The 17,667-nt window shown below is 43.6% G+C and overlaps 1 protein-coding gene across 2 annotated transcripts in view; it reads left to right on the top strand.

Annotated features, from left to right (window-relative positions):
- Positions 1 to 17,667, top strand: part of LOC309719444 (coronin-1C-A) — a 49,367-nt gene that overhangs the window by 3,571 nt on the left and 28,129 nt on the right. Inside the window, exon 3 of one of the 2 annotated variants that reach the window (XM_082555574.1) lies at positions 91 to 2,068. In XM_082555574.1, coding sequence (XP_082411700.1) covers positions 97 to 2,068 — 1,972 coding nt within the window. In that variant the 5' untranslated portion in view covers positions 91 to 96. Of the gene's footprint in view, positions 1 to 90; positions 2,069 to 3,730; positions 3,872 to 17,667 lie in introns of those variants that run through there. The other variant, XM_082555575.1, reaches the window with a different exon arrangement.

The raw sequence follows: 17,667 nt of genomic DNA, 5'->3' as shown, positions 1-17,667 counted from the left end.
CACTGTTTTTGTTTATTTCAGTTTTCAGTGTGTGATTGAAGGAGGATTTGGTCGACTGTTGTGAGATTAACATTGTGTCTTTCTCCACAGACCATCATGGGACAGAATCTAGACAAAGTGGAAGGAGGAGAGCAAGGTTTCAGTGAAGGATCGGAGGAGGCGAATCCCAGCCATGACTCTGAATGTGTGGGCAGTCATGCAGGTGATGTCATAAAGGGAGAAACATTATGTGAAGACGAGGGCAGTAACTCCGGGGTAAAGCCAGAGTTTCAGGATCAGGAGCCAACAACACCTTCTAGTAAGGAGCACATGAATGTGTGGGAGAGTTCTGCTGCTGCAAGAGAGGTGAGACAGGGAGGGGTTGCAGGAAAGGAGGAGGAAGGAGGAGGAGGAGGGAGGACTGCTCCACTGGTCCCACATGAGACGGACGAGGACTGCAAGAGCAGTTTGAAAACTGTGGAAAGTGCAAGAGCTTGTAAGCGGTTCAGTCAGATCAAGAGTGAGAAAAAGATCAAGATGGAGTATCCGGCAGAGGAAACCTTACCACATGAGGAGAACCAAGGTGAAAACCCAGAGGACGCAAGCTCTTTTCACATCTCTGAACGGGGATCTATGATGCAGACGAGCAGCAGATGTGGAGCTCATGCAGGAAGTGAGTCTCTGCACTTTCAGGATCTGAATGAAACTATGATGCATAAAGTTGAGAATGAGGATATTAAGATTTGCGCGGGAACAGTGGGCCGCTTGAGTGAGGGGAAAGAACCCCCACCTCAACCCCAGCATCCTTTGAAAAACAGCCTTCAGAGAGCGCCTTTATCAGACGTGAGTGATACCATTCACTGTAGACCTTCAAAGGAGAGCGCAGAAAGTAAAACTAAACATGAAGCTGCCACCGATGACCAAAGAGAGTTGGCAAGGGCTTATTCACACGTGGATACAGCTGACATGAATCCAGTTTCCACTGAACCCAGCTCTATTTTGGAGAAGCTGCTTAAGAGGAATAAAAAGGAGGCAACACCATCCCTTTCTAAAATAAAAGAAGTTCATACTGACTGCAAGGACACCTCAGATGTTCCTGTAGATGTAAGTGCAAAGGAGGTCCTTGACAGTTCAGCATTAGCATCGCCTGGTGATTGGATTGATCTTTCAGAAAGTGATATAAAGGGGATTTTGTCCTCCTCTGCAGATGGGATACACAATAAGCATAAAGCAGAGTATGCAACAAAAGATTACACCAGTAAAGACCTGGATGTGAAACAAGCAATCTCTACTCACAGTGCAGCTTCAGATTTGCTTTGTTTTGAGAGCTCATGCCCAAAATCATGTGATTTCAGAGCTGAAGACATAGACTCAACTGATGCTTCAAACAAGCAGGATGTGAAGATAAAGGCAGATATAGGCCTCTCTGAGGGTGTAGGCTCGGATGATTTACAATCAGCTGTTTCACATGAAAAAAGTGAAGTGAGTGGCGAGGAATCTGCACCTTCCTCTCTGTCTCCACCTACAAAGAATGATGGGCAAAAGACAGACACCAGTACTCTCAGACCTCCTTTGAAGATAAGAAGTGATGCTGAGAGCAAAAGCAACCCACAGTTATCTGACTCTGAAAAGGCAGATAGTCGGTCGGTCAGGAGAAAAGAGTCCCTGAAGAAAACTGTTGCACTAGCTGCAGATGCTGGCTCAGTCTCGAGTTCAGGTGTTAAGGTTACCTCAGAGGAAATCCACCAAGTCTCAGTCAGCATGAGGAAGGATGCTCATATGATGCTTAACACAGAAAACAAGATTCCAGAAGATACTGCTAAAAAACCTGGCAAAGACTATGATGATGACTCTATCTCAGAGAGAAACAAGTCCCTGGGCACTCCCCGATCAAGGCCCGTCTCTGAACTCATAAAGGAGACAGTTCAGCTGCATGAAAAGCTGCAGCACCAGGAGCGGCCAAAGCTAGCTGAACTCAAGTCGGATGAGCAGAACCAGTCCGTGAAGGTGGCACAGATGAAGGCGGCTTTTGATTCTGCTCAGAAAACCCCCGAGAAGCCCATCGAGAGGAAGCCATCAATGAGAAAAGGTAAGTAATTTGAAATCTACACTGTAACATACATAGTACTTTGCAGAGTGTAAGGAGGCTAAATCTAAGCCTAAAATCAAAGATCTTTAAATATTAATGCAAATTGCTTTTCATGCATATGGGATAAATCCGGGATAAATCAGAAATGAAATATTTGGTACTTACATTTGAAGCAGCACCACTTCTTTTTAGTGTACGGGTGCACTTTTTTTTTTTTTTTAAAGCCATCATTTGTTGCAGGACTGCTTATTACCCTGGTAATTTTTTAGAGGTCATCATTCTTGTTGCAGAATGAACTGGGAACTGATTCAGCTGAGTATTGTGCAAAAAAACAGAACTAAAATAAGACTAAGACTTTTGTGCAGTACTCCATTTACTGCAGCGTCAAATTAACTGGGAGTACCAGGATAGCAGGAAAATGAATCAATGTCCGTGTTTATTGAAGTTTTTCTGGCATATGAGCCCTAAAATGTTGGGAAAGGATGCCTGATAGACCACGGCTGTTTTCTAGTGTCTCTGGATTTGTAAAATACCGCCATCTCGTGGTGCTGTTTTACACTTGGGGTACATAGAATAGAATAGCCTTTATTGTCATTGTACAGAGTACAACGAAATTGGAGTGCCACTCCCTTGGTGCAAGTTTCAATAATAAATATAAATGTAAAATATAAAAAGTACAAAAAAAAAACAATCGTAAGTACTCAAACAATAGTATGTACAATATATACAGGATAGCAACATTAATATAATGACAGTATGAATAGCAGCATAATATAATGACAGTGACGGTATGGAATAGGTTCAATTGTTTTTGTGCTTATTTACTACGGTGATAGCTCTGGGAAAGAAGCTATCCCTGAATCTGTTTGTCCTGGTTTGGCCTGACGGTAATAGTTCAAACAGTTGGTTGCTGGGGTGAGAGTGGTCCTTGATGATATTGCCAGCTCTGCTGAGGTACCGAGAGTTTGCAGTGACCTCCAGGCTGGGCAGAGAGCAGCCAGTGATCTTCTGGGCTGTGTTGATGACCCTCTGCAGTACTTTTACATGTGTTCTTATGGAGATGTGAAATGTAATTTCAGTATCTACTAAGCAGGTATTGGTGTTGCTTCATCCTGAATCACACTTTTTGCTTATTGATGTTGGAAAAAGCCTAAGAAATGTAATCCAACTTTGTTAGCCAACTTAGCCACATGCCGTGTGTGTGTGTGTGTGTGTGTCCTTCTAATAGTATCAGCCAGCTTGCCCCCACTCACTTACAACTGGATGTGCATGCATAAAGCCAGACTATCCAGCTATTTTTGCCTCAGCCTCATGCCATATTATGAAATCCTCCTGGATCATGAAGGAGTTGCATTTGGCAGTTCATCTAAATGGGTTGTGAAATTGTGCTTTTTCTTAACATATGGTTGTAGAAAAATATGTATATAATAACCAGTATGTAGTAAATGGATAACAGGAGGACATAACGGCGTGCAATAGAGATTAAAATGGTATGAAGCTGCCATAAACACACAGTTTAGGAGTCATTTTCAGTAAGTGGGAACCTGAAGAAAGGAGGTGTGAGGTCTATGCTTGTGATTGGCTGTGAGCTGTGTCCTTCAAAGAAAGTAATCCACGCAGCGCTCGCCAAAGCAGCGGAGGGGCGGGGCCTGTGACGGAGAGGGGAAAGAGCACACAGAGAGAGCGGCTCGTGTCAGCGCAGCAGCGGCTCCGGCAGAGGGAGGAGAAATCAGTTGGGATACGAGTTGGGTTTTGTGCTTTTTCATTCAGCTTTCGGAGATACTTGCATTTTCCTCTCAGAAGGTAGGTTAAAGATGATGTAGATTATTTAAGAATATTTCGTTTTTCTGCTTCGCTCTCTTAAATTGGTTGCGGCGATCTTCGTTTTTTCCCCTACACCCAACTACAGCAGTCCAGACACGAAAGTGCATGCGCTAGCTAAAATGAATCGGGACAGTCTGTGTAATGGGAACATTTTTTTTTCTCGGTAAAGCTAGCACTAACCGTTAGCGGCAGTTAACTGACATTGCTGAAAAACTTTCTAGCCCCTAGACAAAGATGATTTTTGTTCCTTTGGCTCTTGGGTTTAGAGGGAGGGAATGTGCCGTTTGTACGTTATGGATCGGGGTGGGGTAGCTAGCCATAGTGCGGCAGGAAAACTTATCTCCCAAACGGTAGACCCACATACGCCGAGGTGCAACCGCGCCCTGCCCCCTGGCATTCACTGCTGGCGTCATTGTAGTCTCTTTCAAACTGAACAATGGGCTCGAAAAAATATCCAAATGTTAAGTCTTTAATTCGCACATACAGTAAATTACCCTCTTCGAGTCCATTGTATTCACACAAATGCTGCTAGGTTCAGAACTGACCCACTAACACAGTGTTATGGAAGGGAAATGGGAAGGAGTCAAAGCATGAAAGTGGATGCACCTCCCAGTTGCATAGATTACTGCGTCCCCCCTTCTTCCACCATCACCAAACCGCCTCTGCTTCATCATACGTGGAGAGCTGTATATTAAATGCAAGTGTTGTTTGGCTTGCAGTCAAAAACGGTTTATTGCCTCAATATCTTAATTAAACTGCCCACAACTGGACCACAGATGTAATTAAATGGGTGTTGCCATTAATGAATGAGGGTGTTTTTTGGGGGGTGGGGTGGGGGGTGGACAGGAACATAACTGCGTTTCACAAATGCAGCTTCTCAAGCCAAGATCTTTCTTTTTGACTTCATTATATGGCCAGTACATATTCAATAAACAGGTGCACTGAACAGAGAAAAGCAAACGCCTGAACTAGAGATGATTTGTTTTTGTGTTTTTTTTTGTGTTTTTTTTTAAAGTGATTGAAAGCAATCAAAACAATACCACCATTGGAAATGATTTATTACAATTGTTGACTCCAAATCTGAAGGTTTTATGGAGATAATTAAATACTCAGTGCTGTCTCCTTTATTCCCATTTGGCAGTCATAAGTAGTCTCTGTAAAGAGTCACTAGTGGCTGCATGAATTCCCAAACACTCTTTTGTGTATCGCTGTGTCTGTGCGCCACCACTGGCTCATTTGCTTGTTTATGACAATAGGGTAGTTTGAATTGTAATGACTGTGGTTAGTGTGCCAAAAGGGCAGCATGACTTACATACTTGGCCCCTGTCTTTAACTAGGTTACTCAGCTTCTATGTGTAATTAGCTCTCAGTTGAAGGAGGGTCCCCCCTTCTTCCCATGTGCGAATCATGCTGTGGTCACAAAAGCAGGTGAAGGCTGACAGAGCGACCCTGAGGTCAGCAGTACTACAGCTGTGTTAAGACTTGTTTGCCATTCCAGACACATCAACCTCTGCCTGTTGTGCTGCAGCACACGGTCTTGAGAAGTGGATAGCCTGCCTTCCTATGGCTGGGCTGAGAGAGGAAGTGGGTCAGGAAGCAGAGGGAAACTGAGCATAAGATGTGAGGGAGTGTTTGTTCCTATCAGCTGCTGCAAGGCGCTCTCGTGTGGGCTGTGGTGAACTTTCAAGTGAATTTCAAATATTGCGAATTACATGAAAGTAATATGGTATCCAGCATGTCCGTTACATTTATTTAATTAGTGTTGACTTCTTTAAAGCAAGCACTTCACATCTGGTGGATTTTTTTCCATCTTTTTTCACAAGTAGTTGTGGCTTTTCAGGGAAATACAGAATAAGCACTTTCGGACTGAAGAAACCTTTACACGGTTCTTCTTTTTTTGTTTGTCCAGAGGGCAGAAAGTAGGAAGTGTTAAAGTTATTAAAATCCCACTTGTGGAGTCTTTTTAGTGCCTGCATTAGGGTAGGTAAACCTACTTTCAGCACAGGAAGACCAAAATAAACAAGCTAAAATGCAACAAGTCATACAAAAAACAGAAAAAGCCATTGCTTCCATTTCATCTAATCTTCTGTGGCATCCATGCACTGCACAAAGGTGTAGAAAGAAAATCATGAAACTGAAATAGGAAGCATATATTTTCCGTGGTATGACTTACTGGTAGCTGTCCCTGGCCAAGGACCAGCACATGCCACAAAGTGTTATGTAGTAAATTTTCAGATTGGTTTTTAGATTAGATTATGGACTGCAGGCCTCTTTTGCAGTTTATCTTATCATGAAAACACTGCACCAAACACAGCGTCCTCCGTGTGGTCCTATTGGAGTACCCCCCCCCCCCCCTTTGCAAAACAAATCCTCTAGTTGGTGGACTAGTCCAAGTCTTTGGCCTTATGTGTATGTTAGATGCTTGGACATCATCAGTGTCATGTGGAAAGAAGCTAAACATTGAGTCATCGATTTGGCCTCTGCATCAAAGACTCCATTCGCTTACATGCCTCTGTCCTGTCTATGCAAGATGTTATCTCAATTCCTACATAATCAATAAATTTCTTTTTTTTAAATCTGAGCACAGATACATGTAATTAACTACCTGCTTAGTGCAGTCGTGCTTGTTTAGACTGGACTAGTAGATAAGAAAAGGGACAGCTGGCTAAATCTATGCTGCTAATTGCGTTAGTCCCCATTGCTCAGACAAGTTGCGTCCATAACAAAGACCATGTTATGAAAACAAGCCAGTAGTCAGTTTGGCATCTAAATACCCTTTCTGTTGTGTCCTGATATGTTTGGCATAAAGTTTATTTTTTTTCTTGTGCTGAAGAATGAAGTTAAATCCGCAGTCCACTTTTTGTTAGTCATCTTCTTTACGTTTGTAATGAACTGTAGATGAGCAGTTCAAGCAGGTGCAGTCACACTAATAATACTGTTTTATCCATTGGTCTTTCCCACCACCACTTACAACATCTGTTGAAATGAAGTGGTGGTTTGTGCATTAGTCAGTGGGGGAGGGGAAGTATCTAATCAGGAAGAGGCAAGGAATATGCTTTGTACACTGAGGCGGTAATATTGAGCAGATTTTCTTTTCTGAGTTGAGGAATAAGCAGGTTTTGACTTTTTGTCTGCTTTTCATTTGGCTTATCATGCAGATTGTCTCATGGGAAAAAGAAAATGTCCACACAGATAAATGTAATCCTACACACGAACACCAACACAAACTAGGGTTTTTCCTGTTGTGAGTAATTTTCTAAGACTTTAAAGTGGTTCCTGTTAAACCTTGACTTCTAAGTAGGATAAGAAGTTTGGGATTTAGTCCTTAAAGTCTTATAGAGCAGAAAGTGATAAAGAGTTTGGATGAAGGGCTAAGCTTGAGCACTCTGAGGCATGGCCAGTCTCATGTTGAACACGCAGACGTTTTCTGACACATTTGTTTCTTATGTCTGGCTTTAAGGAGTCTGTTTTTTTTTTTGTTTTTTTTCTCTTATGAAACGAGGAAGTTGGAAAACAGCCAGTGTCAGTTTTTTCTTAAACATATTAAACATAGGATCTGAGGTATGTGATCGCAGCTAGTAATTAGTTCTGTGCTGCTCTTGGGTCGTAAATCTAAATATATTTCTATGGCTGAACAATATGGGAAAAAATCTTGTCGCGGTAATTCAAAAACGTTTTGCAAAATAACACAAGCAAAATAACACAAAATAATATCTTAAAAAGCAAAAAGGTTCTGTATCATTTCATTTTTTTCAATTGTTTTTAATAGATTCAAGAACAGTACTGCTCCAGTGAAGTGGGCAGTGAGGCTCATATATGGCTCAGAGCACAAGTCTGGTTTGGTAGTGAAGTATGGCACAGCTGTTCAGATAGCTGGGAATGTGCTGTCTGAGAGATTTGTTTATGACCAGTAGATAGTAGGCATCGAGGGTTGGTTACTTAAATCCAACATTTTTGACTCCCTGTACTGGCGTCTACATGTATTTACATGCCTTTGTGGGGAAAAAAGGTAGAGTATGCAGTGCAAGCTGCTCTGCTTCTTTGGCTACGTTCACACTGCAGGTGTTAATGCTCAATTCCGATTTTTTTGATCAAATCCGAAATTTTTTTTAATTTTTTTTTTTGGTCTGCTTGTTCACACTACAAATAAAATGCGACAGCAAATGCGCTCTAGCGTGAACGCTCAAAGAGGCCCGCATGCGCAAAAGAAGACGTCACACACAACACTCTGGTTTAGACCCAGAGCAAACAGTATTGTTTGACTGATGGCCCTTAATATAAAGACTTCTGACTTTACGTTTCCCAATTTTTGCTTTAAGTTATTTACATAATAATGTAGTTAACCTAATAATTATCCTTATTGCTGTTTTAGAGGAGCGGTGCTTCAAAGGATAGTTGCAGATTTCTGTCAGAATCTGCAGATTATACAGTACAAATAAAATGTTCACGTTTCTCCAACGTTGTCTTCCCAATAGTATCACTGACATCTACACTGGATGGCCAGGAAGCTTTCGCGATGTCTTCTCCGGCGCTGATAATTGGCATCTGTCTTGCGTCAGTGATGTAAAAGATGGATTTAATGCGACATGACCGTTCAAACAGCAGTCCCTTTCTAAAACATCGGATATGTATCGGATTCAGTACCACATACGAAAGTGACCCAGATCGGGTTTGAAAATATCGTATTTGTGCCGTTCACACTGTCATACCATGATCGGATATGGGTCGCATAGGGTCCAAAAAAATCGGATTTGATGCACTTTCGCCTGCAGTGTGAAAGTAGCCTTTGTCACACTTAAACGGTCTCCTCCTGGTTTTAGCTCCTTTCTTCAGGGAGTCACCACCAAGAATCATATTGATCTCATACCATGCCTATCATCTTCCTCTGTTACACCAATCCTCTGCATGTCCTCCTTCATTAAAACCATGACTTCTTTGTGGTCTTCCTTTCTCCTGCCTGGCAACTCTTCAATATATTTTTTCCAATTTATCCACCATCCGTCCTCTGCACATGTCAAAACCATCTCAGCTTTGATTTTTGAACTTGCTATTATCTGGTGAACCTTTCCTTTCACTCCTGTTGCTATTCTTTTGTCACAAATCACCCCTGACACTTGTCTACACCCTACCTGCACTCTCTTCTTCATCCCTCTTGTGTATTCCCCATTGCTTTTGATGATTAAACTCATCTGTCTTCACTACTTCTACTCCTTCTCATTCACACATGTTCTGTCTTGCTTTTGCGGTCTTTAATTCCTCTTCTCTCCAAAGCATACTTCCACCTCTCCAGGCTTTCTTCCAGCTGGGAGGGGCATTAAGCCATTGTATTCCTAGTGCCAATCCCAAACCTAGATAAATGGGAATGGTTGTGTCAGGAAGAGCATCCAGTGTAAAGTTTTGCCAGATCAAATATTGGTTAACAATGGTTAAAACATCTGAACACTACATAATTCCTCTGACCCTTCTTTTCATCAATGTCATCATCTGTAGTCATTTGGTCTTTTATCTCACTCACACTCTTAATGTGCTGGCGTCCACAGCTGCACTCGAATATTAGCAAATGTGTGGCTGCTTTAGTGCGGATTGTAGTCTGTCAAAATGTGGGTGGAATGAGTTCTATAGATTTTCCATTGAAGTCAATGTACAACAGTTACAGTCAATATGCAGAATCAAGGAAAGCCATTTTATAATTATTTATTTATTTTTAGAGTTTTATCACTCAGTCCTTCTCATTTTGTCTACAAACTGTAAAAGAATACAGCTGCTTTCCTTAAAACACTATCTGTGTAGTGTTTTCTATGTGTAACCCAACTTGTGAATTATTATTAAGAATGACCGAACTCCCACTAGCCAGTATCAGAAGATCTAGGATCGGCAGGAGCCCAAGGTATAAACACCAATAAGAAGAGACCACACCACAATATACTGTTCACAAATTTGTTATATTTGACACACAACAGCTGCAACAATGTAATGAAAAAAACAATAAAATAAAATACAAAATATTTCCCCCAAAATAACAAACTAAATAAAAGTGCGCGCATACAGCTTTCTCTGAGTCAATTATATGAGTGGATAATGTCTGATAACTGATGGATCGTTGGGGCCCGTTCAGTTTGTTTAATGTTTGTCCTACCACACTCCGATGAAGGAAGAAAGTTCGTAGTCCTGCAGGTATCTGAAGCTTCAATGGGAACGAAACTTTGGCTTCAATAAAACCTTGGCAAATCCTTTTCAATTTCGGGTTGGCTCGCCATCCAGTTAACTGGAACTGTGGAATCACTGCTCCTCGATGGGGCTTGCTTCAGACTGGGTCCATCTGTCGAGTCATCCTTTTACCAGATAACAAAAAAACCTGACCGTTGACAGGGTGAAACTCTGAACAACCAAAAACAACTGCAGCAGACTTGCTTTTAACTCCTAGCGATTCGACTTCGGGAACATTAGTTTCTCTGGCACATGGCATTATATGAACAGGAACGAAATGGCAACACAGGAAATCATGTGATCAAGGTCAACAGCAAGGGTCACTGGGAGCTCATTGCTGATTGGCCAAGTTAAATGACAACAGATAATCTTATTGGTCCACATCTTCCTTTAAACATAAAAGAAAAAAGAAATGACTAAATTCTTTACATTATACATGAAAAAAAAACTACTTTCCACTGCTCTTTTTTTCTAGCTGGGCTACAACCTCCCCCACTGAACTCATGCACGCCCCGTTGCATGGCAATGGTTGGGTAATTACTGTCTGATGGGTCTGGACAGGGCAATCTAATGGGTGATAACCCTCATCCAAAATGTCTGTAAAAGCCGTGGTTAAACCCTGGAACAGAGATTGCACCACCGCTATAAGTGGATGCCCAAGTTTCACATACTGAAGGCGTTTAGGCGGTTCTCGCTCCCTATTTGATCGTCTAGCAGAACCAGGTTGGTCTTGGCTTCCAATCAGTGTCTGGTCTACTGAGAGCTCTTCAGGAGATTCATCTGTTGGTGACTCATTTGACAATCCCATTTCAGTTCGACCTGCCGCCTCAACATCCGTAGACAGGTTTGGAGCAAGAGAAGATAACCCGGGATTCAAGTCACGACAATCACTTCCAGGTGCAATCCTTTCGGTCTCCATCTCTGCTGGTGGATTTTGGTCATCGCTCACGATTTCTGTGTCATGACAGTGACTCTCAGACACTGGAAGAGTTGCTGAATCTGGACTGTCAACAGGTAAGTTACATAACTGGTCAGTCTGTGGATTGCAGCTTGGATATCGAGCAGTAGAACCTTTAACTGAGGGACAAAATTCTGGAAGTTGTGCATCTTCCCCAGAAGACACTGATAAATAAGGGTGCGTTTCTTGATGAATGGTGACCGTAGGTATCTCAGAACTGGGGGCGTCTCTGAACCAGTAATTGGGGAAAATCTCATCCTCAGCCTCTGAGAATTGATCGGAGTCTGCAACTGGACTGAGACGTGTTGCTGGCCTGCGTCTTTGTGTCTGCCCTACAGGCTTGTCACTACTCTCGTTGGGGAGATAGCCACAAGGGAGTAATAGGTCCCTATGCAATGTCCGCAGTGGACCATCTTTCTTCTCAGGTCTCACAGTATACACTGGAAGGGATCCTGCTCTGCTTACGACTATGTAGATGGCTGCCTCCCACTTGTCTGCAATCTTGTTTTTTCCACGAATGCGGACATTTCTGACTAATACTCTGTCCCCTACCTCCAGATCTGAAATAGTCACACGCCTGTCAAATCTGGATTTATTCTTTTCTGCTATCTTGGCAGCATTTCCAGTAGCTACCTTGTAACTCTCTTGTAAGTGGGATTTCAGATTTTGCACGTACTGTGAGTGTGAAATCTGTTGCTCCTCTTTCACCGGCAGCCCAAAAGCCAAATCCACCGGCAGGCGAGGCTGGCGACCGAACATAAGCTCGTACGGTGCAAATCCAGTCACCTCATTCCTGGTGCAATTATAAGCATGAACAAGGGGCTTCACAAAATCACGCCAGTGAGACTTGTCTTTGTTTTGAAGAGTGCCTAGCATGTCCAGCAATGTGCGATTGAACCGCTCCACTGGATTTCCTCTGGGATGGTAGGGAGTAGTTCTAACCTTCTGTATGCCAGCCATCTGACAGAGCTCTTTTATTGTGCGAGACTCAAAATCAGGTCCCTGATCACTGTGCAACTTTTCTGGGAACCCGTAATGCACAATAAAATTGTCCCATAGGCACTTAGCTACTGTGCGAGCCTTTTGATTGCATGTTGGTATAGCAATTGCATACTTAGTAAAGTGATCAGTGATCACAAGGATGTCTTTAGCTCCACTTTTGTCTGGTTCGAGAGAGAGGAAGTCCATACAAACCAGTTCCAGTGGCCTTGTGGTACTGATGTTGACTAACGGTGCAGCTCTGTCAGGCAACGCCTTTCTGCGCACACATCTACCACAGGTCTTTATTTTCCTCTCTACATCCAAGGCCATTCTGGGCCAATAGAATCTGGCCCTAACGAGATCTAATGTGCGCTCAATGCCCATATGACCTATATGGTCATGCAGACTGCTCAAAACAGTCTCTCTGAGCTCTGGGGGCAGTACTAGCTGGTGAGATACCCGAGACCCGAGCTGGCGTCTCCGGTATAAGATGCCATTTATAAGCTGAAACCGACCAACCTCTCGAAGTAGGAGTGGAAGATCTGGAAGTTCACCCCTTAAAGTAGGCGGTGGGCTTACCCCATGCTCAAGTTGGGATATGACATGCCTTAGACATTGGTCAGCTCTCTGTTTATCCATCAACTCAGCCTCAGTCAGTTGAGGAATAACAGGCAATCCTCCAAACTCATCTTCTTGTCCATAGCAGTCAGGCACAGCATCAGAGGACATAGCAAGAGTTTCAACAAGAGTAACACAGCCATCCAAACTCGGATTAACAGAGCTGGCGCTATACACTGACTGTCTTTCACAAATGGCTTTCACAACCGCTTGGTTGGCTTCCTCGAGATTTTCAAGATCAGCGAGATGACCCTGAGTGAACTGGAAAATGCGCTCCCTCTCTTTCTGGGATTTCAGATCATCCACAAGAGCTCCGTGGGGTCTACGGGATAACCCATCCGCATCCCAGTTTTGCTTCCCAGGACGATACAGCAGCTTGAATGTGAACGTAGACAAAGCTGCGAGCCATCTGTAGCTCGTTGCATCAAGTTTTGCAGTCGTCAATATGTACGTCAAGGGATTGCTATCAGTGACAACAGTAAAGTGATTCCCATATAGGTAGTCACTAAACTTTTCTGTTACTGACCACTTAAGCGCCAAAAACTCTAATTTGTGCGCTGGGTATCGAGACTCGCTATGCGACAGCCCTCTGCTTGCATAGGCTATGACACGTAACTGCCCTTCCTGCTCCTGGTACAAGACAGCACCAAGGCCTGTAGTGCTAGCATCAGTGTGGAGCACATAAGGCTTTTGAGGGTCAGCGAACCCTAGGACAGGGGCAGTTGTCAGCTTTTCAATAACTGACTCAAATGCCTGCTGGCAAGCTGATGTCCAACGGTTCCCAAACGGCTCTTTGGGATGGTGATAATGCTCTTGGCTGTCTCTTGATCTACCCCTTTTGGTTGATTGAGGATAGCCCTGAGTCAGATCATTGAGGGGCTTCACAATGCTGGAATAGTCTTTTACGAACCTTCGATAATAGCCAGCGAACCCAAGAAAAGATCGCAATTCCCTGAGGGTCTGAGGAACTGGCCAAGTACGAAGGGCAGAGATTTTCTCTGGATCTGTCTCAACTCCATTTCTGGACACTATGTGTCCCAGGTACCGCACTGAGGTCTGGAAAAACACACACTTTTCAGGTGATAACTTTAATCCAAACTCTCTCAACCGAGTGAGCACCTCCAACAACCTTGTTTCATGTTCTTCCAGGGTCTTTGAGAACACTATCAAGTCGTCGAGGAAAACTAGCACCTCTTTCAAATGCATATCCCCCATGCACTTCTCCATTAATCTTTGGAATGTGCTTGGCGCATTTGTCAGGCCTTGCGGCATGCGGTTAAATTCCCAGAAGCCCAAAGGGCAGACAAAGGCCGTCTTGGGTTTATCCACTTCATCTACCTCGATTTGATAATATCCAGACTTTAGGTCAAGCACAGAAAACCACTGGGAACCAGAGAGAGCCGCGAAGGTGTCTTCAAGCTTAGGAAGCGTGTAAGCATCCTTTATTGTCTGAAGGTTGAGTTTTCTGTAGTCTATGCACAACCGGACCTGGCCATTCTTTTTACGGACTACCACAATGGGCGAAGAGAAGGGAGACTCGGACTCTCTGATTACACCTGTATCAAGAAGCTCTTGAATGTGCCTACGGACAGCCTCAATGTCTTGAGGGTGTAGCGGACGAGCACGGTGTTTGAAAGGAGCCTCGTCTGAGAGCTTGATGTGGTGAGTCACCTTGTCGGTTCTTCCAAAGTCCAAGTCATGTTGCGCAAATACATCTGGCATGTTGTTAAGGAGTCGTGTGATACGACCCTTCCACTCGGGAGGGATTGGGGACTCTCCAAAGTTGAAGTTACAATTGGCCTCTTGAGTGAGATCTGCCTTTTGCAAGTTAACCACACTCTGCTCCTTTGACAAAATACATTGGTAAGCGCTAATGTCAGCAATTTGACATTTAGCAGGAATGACAATGTCATGTTCAGATTGGTTGGTAATCACAACTGGAAGCCTAAAGGGTCGTTGTTTGGACAGGTCAACCAGACAAGTGTTCACTAGCAGACCACCAGGTAGAGAGGAACTGGAAGGCTGCTCAACAACAACTGATTGTTCATGCTGAAGACCGCTGGCAGTAGAGACACCCTCCAAAACCACTGTGGCCCCTGCTGGGACAACCTGAGAGATTCTGCCCTTCAGTTTTACAACACCATGGTGACTGACGTTAGACTGATTGTGTCTGAGTTCAAGCACCTTAATGACCGCTTTGTAGCCGTGAGGAAATGTCTTGGGATCTCCTGGATTAGCTTTGCAATAAATGTCATACAACACATCAAGTGTATTTGTCCCTATGAGTAAGTAGGACCCTGAGGTAGCTCGAACGTCAGGAACTATGAGAGCTAATGTGGGCACCTCAATAGACATACCAAGAAATTCTTTTGGAAAAGTGACAGTAGTTTCAATGTAGCCCAAATAAGGTACAGCCTGTCCATTCGCCCCTTCAACCTCCAAGAGGTCATAGAGAGGCTTGATGTCCTGCACTGACATGTGTTGTTCATAAAAGGATTGGGGGATAGTAGTCACTTGCGAGCCGGTATCTAGCAGACAACTAAATGTTTTACCTTCAATTATCACTTCAGCAGTGCTCCTGGTACCAATCAGACCCTTTGGAAGCCTGAAGGATTGCTTTTCACTACTGGAGTGCTCTAGATCCACACACTTGCCTGCTTTGCTGACAATCTTTACGTCTGTGGGACGCTGCGCATGTTCTTCAGCCTCTGTCTGTCCCACAACAGAGACTGGATCTAGTTTAAAGGTGAACTGGAGTCGCTGGGACAACTTTGACTTTCCCACGCGTGCTGCCTCCTCTCCAACTGCTTCTTCTTTTCAATAACTAGTGCAGAATTTGCAGGGTTTGTACAAGAAGTGGCAATATGCCCATCTTCCCCACAGTGAAAACAATACCAAGGCCTGGGCCTGCCTGTCTGTTTTACTCCGGCTAATCGATGCACTTCTTGATGTGTGTTGTCCATTTTCGATTTACAGGTTGTCTTTTTAACCGGTTTCTTGTTGGCACGCTCACTTAGCTTTTCCTGTGATGCAAATGAGGCTAGCTGACTCTGCAAGCTAGCTATCTGCTTTTGAAGTTCCTCAATAGCTTTCGGACCACACTGTGGGCTTTCTCTTACGCCTGCACAAACACAGGAACTCTGAGCATGGACAGATACTCGTTTTGATGAACCAATGTGCTTTTTCATCCTATCAACCTTTGCAGCTTGTCTATCTTCTTCGGTACGCAACATTAGCAAGAGCTCTGAAAATGACGGTGGACAGTTTTTCTTGTGTTCAAGTTGCAGACTGGAGAGCAATCCACTATCCCAACACCCCCTACAAAACTGCTTGAGGAGATGTTTGTCTACATCATCAGGTGGAATACCCCCCCTTTTTACTGCTAAATTTAGTGCTAGCTGTAAACGATGGAGGAAAGCTGATGGTTTCTCGCCTGGGTCCTGAAGGGTATTCATGAACTGAGCAAAAAGCTCCTCACCATCCTCTACAGCGCCGAAGGCTGAATCGAGCAACTGCAGATAGGCTACTGGGGGTGCGCTGGGACTCAAGCACTTCACCACATCAACTGCAGGTGGAAGCAAATTCTCTAAAATCTTCCTGGACACCTGCAGATGGGTCATACTGGGGTCACTTAAAAGCAGCTCAATGTGTGAGCGCCAAGTCTCATAGTCTGTCTCATTGTTAGGCCTGGGAGTTTTCCCTGAGAAGGAACGGATGCGCATTGAAGAATGGATCTGTGATCCAATGTCATCCTTCCTTAAAATATGCTCAACAACGACCTTCTGAACTTCAGGGGGATTTACATCACTAATCACTATTGAAGGCTTCTGTACACGCAAGGGTGGAACTGGAGTTGAGACACCTTGGTCACTGCTTACCCTTGAGGGACCTGAAAGCAACTGGGGCTGTGGTATTGGTGTCTCATCAACAATGCTATCATGTAAGACAGAAGGTGCCTCATCTGTATTCTCAGTTGTCTCACAGATTTGTGATATCATCTCTTTCAATACTTCCTCATAGGTTTTGCCACTGAGCTTAGCCAAGCCCTTTAATTCAGCCAAGTATGACTTCGTGACACCTTCACCCACCTTAGCAGTGTAAACGCTTGCCAAGGCCCTCACACAGTAAGAGACATTTGGTTCACCCTCTGCAACATACTTGTATGGCATAAGAGGCTCTAAAGCTTCTACAGCTGAGCCACTTGAGTACTCAACAATCAGGTTTTGATGAAATTCTGAGGTAGCATCATCCACTGGCAAAAGGGTTTTAACACCACCATACTTTTTCAAAAACTCTAAAACTTCTTCATCTTTCTCTGATTTCGTGATCCCACTCACAATAACTGCATTGGGAATTTTTACACCTGAGCGCTGGACAAAATCCATGTCAGACACAATTTCTCATTACTGATGTTTAAAAATTCTTAGGCTCCTGGCTGGCTCGCCACTTATGTAACCCAACTTGTGAATTATTATTAAGAATGACCGAACTCCCACTAGCCAGTATCAGAAGATCTAGGATCGGCAGGAGCCCAAGGTATAAACACCAATAAGAAGAGACCACACCACAATATACTGTTCACAAATTTGTTATATTTGACACACAACAGCTGCAACAATGTAATGAAAAAAACAATAAAATAAAATACAAAATATTTCCCCCAAAATAACAAACTAAATAAAAGTGCGCGCATACAGCTTTCTCTGAGTCAATTATATGAGTGGATAATGTCTGATAACTGATGGATCGTTGGGGCCCGTTCAGTTTGTTTAATGTTTGTCCTACCACACTCCGATGAAGGAAGAAAGTTCGTAGTCCTGCAGGTATCTGAAGCTTCAATGGGAACGAAACTTTGGCTTCAATAAAACCTTGGCAAATCCTTTTCAATTTCGGGTTGGCTCGCCATCCAGTTAACTGGAACTGTGGAATCACTGCTCCTCGATGGGGCTTGCTTCAGACTGGGTCCATCTGTCGAGTCATCCTTTTACCAGATAACAAAAAAACCTGACCG

Source organism: Aulonocara stuartgranti (assembly GCF_965226115.1).
Source record: "Aulonocara stuartgranti genome assembly, chromosome: 12".
In the NCBI taxonomy this organism is placed as follows: Eukaryota; Metazoa; Chordata; class Actinopteri; order Cichliformes; family Cichlidae; genus Aulonocara; species Aulonocara stuartgranti.
This window is presented reverse-complemented; position numbering and strand designations above follow the sequence as displayed.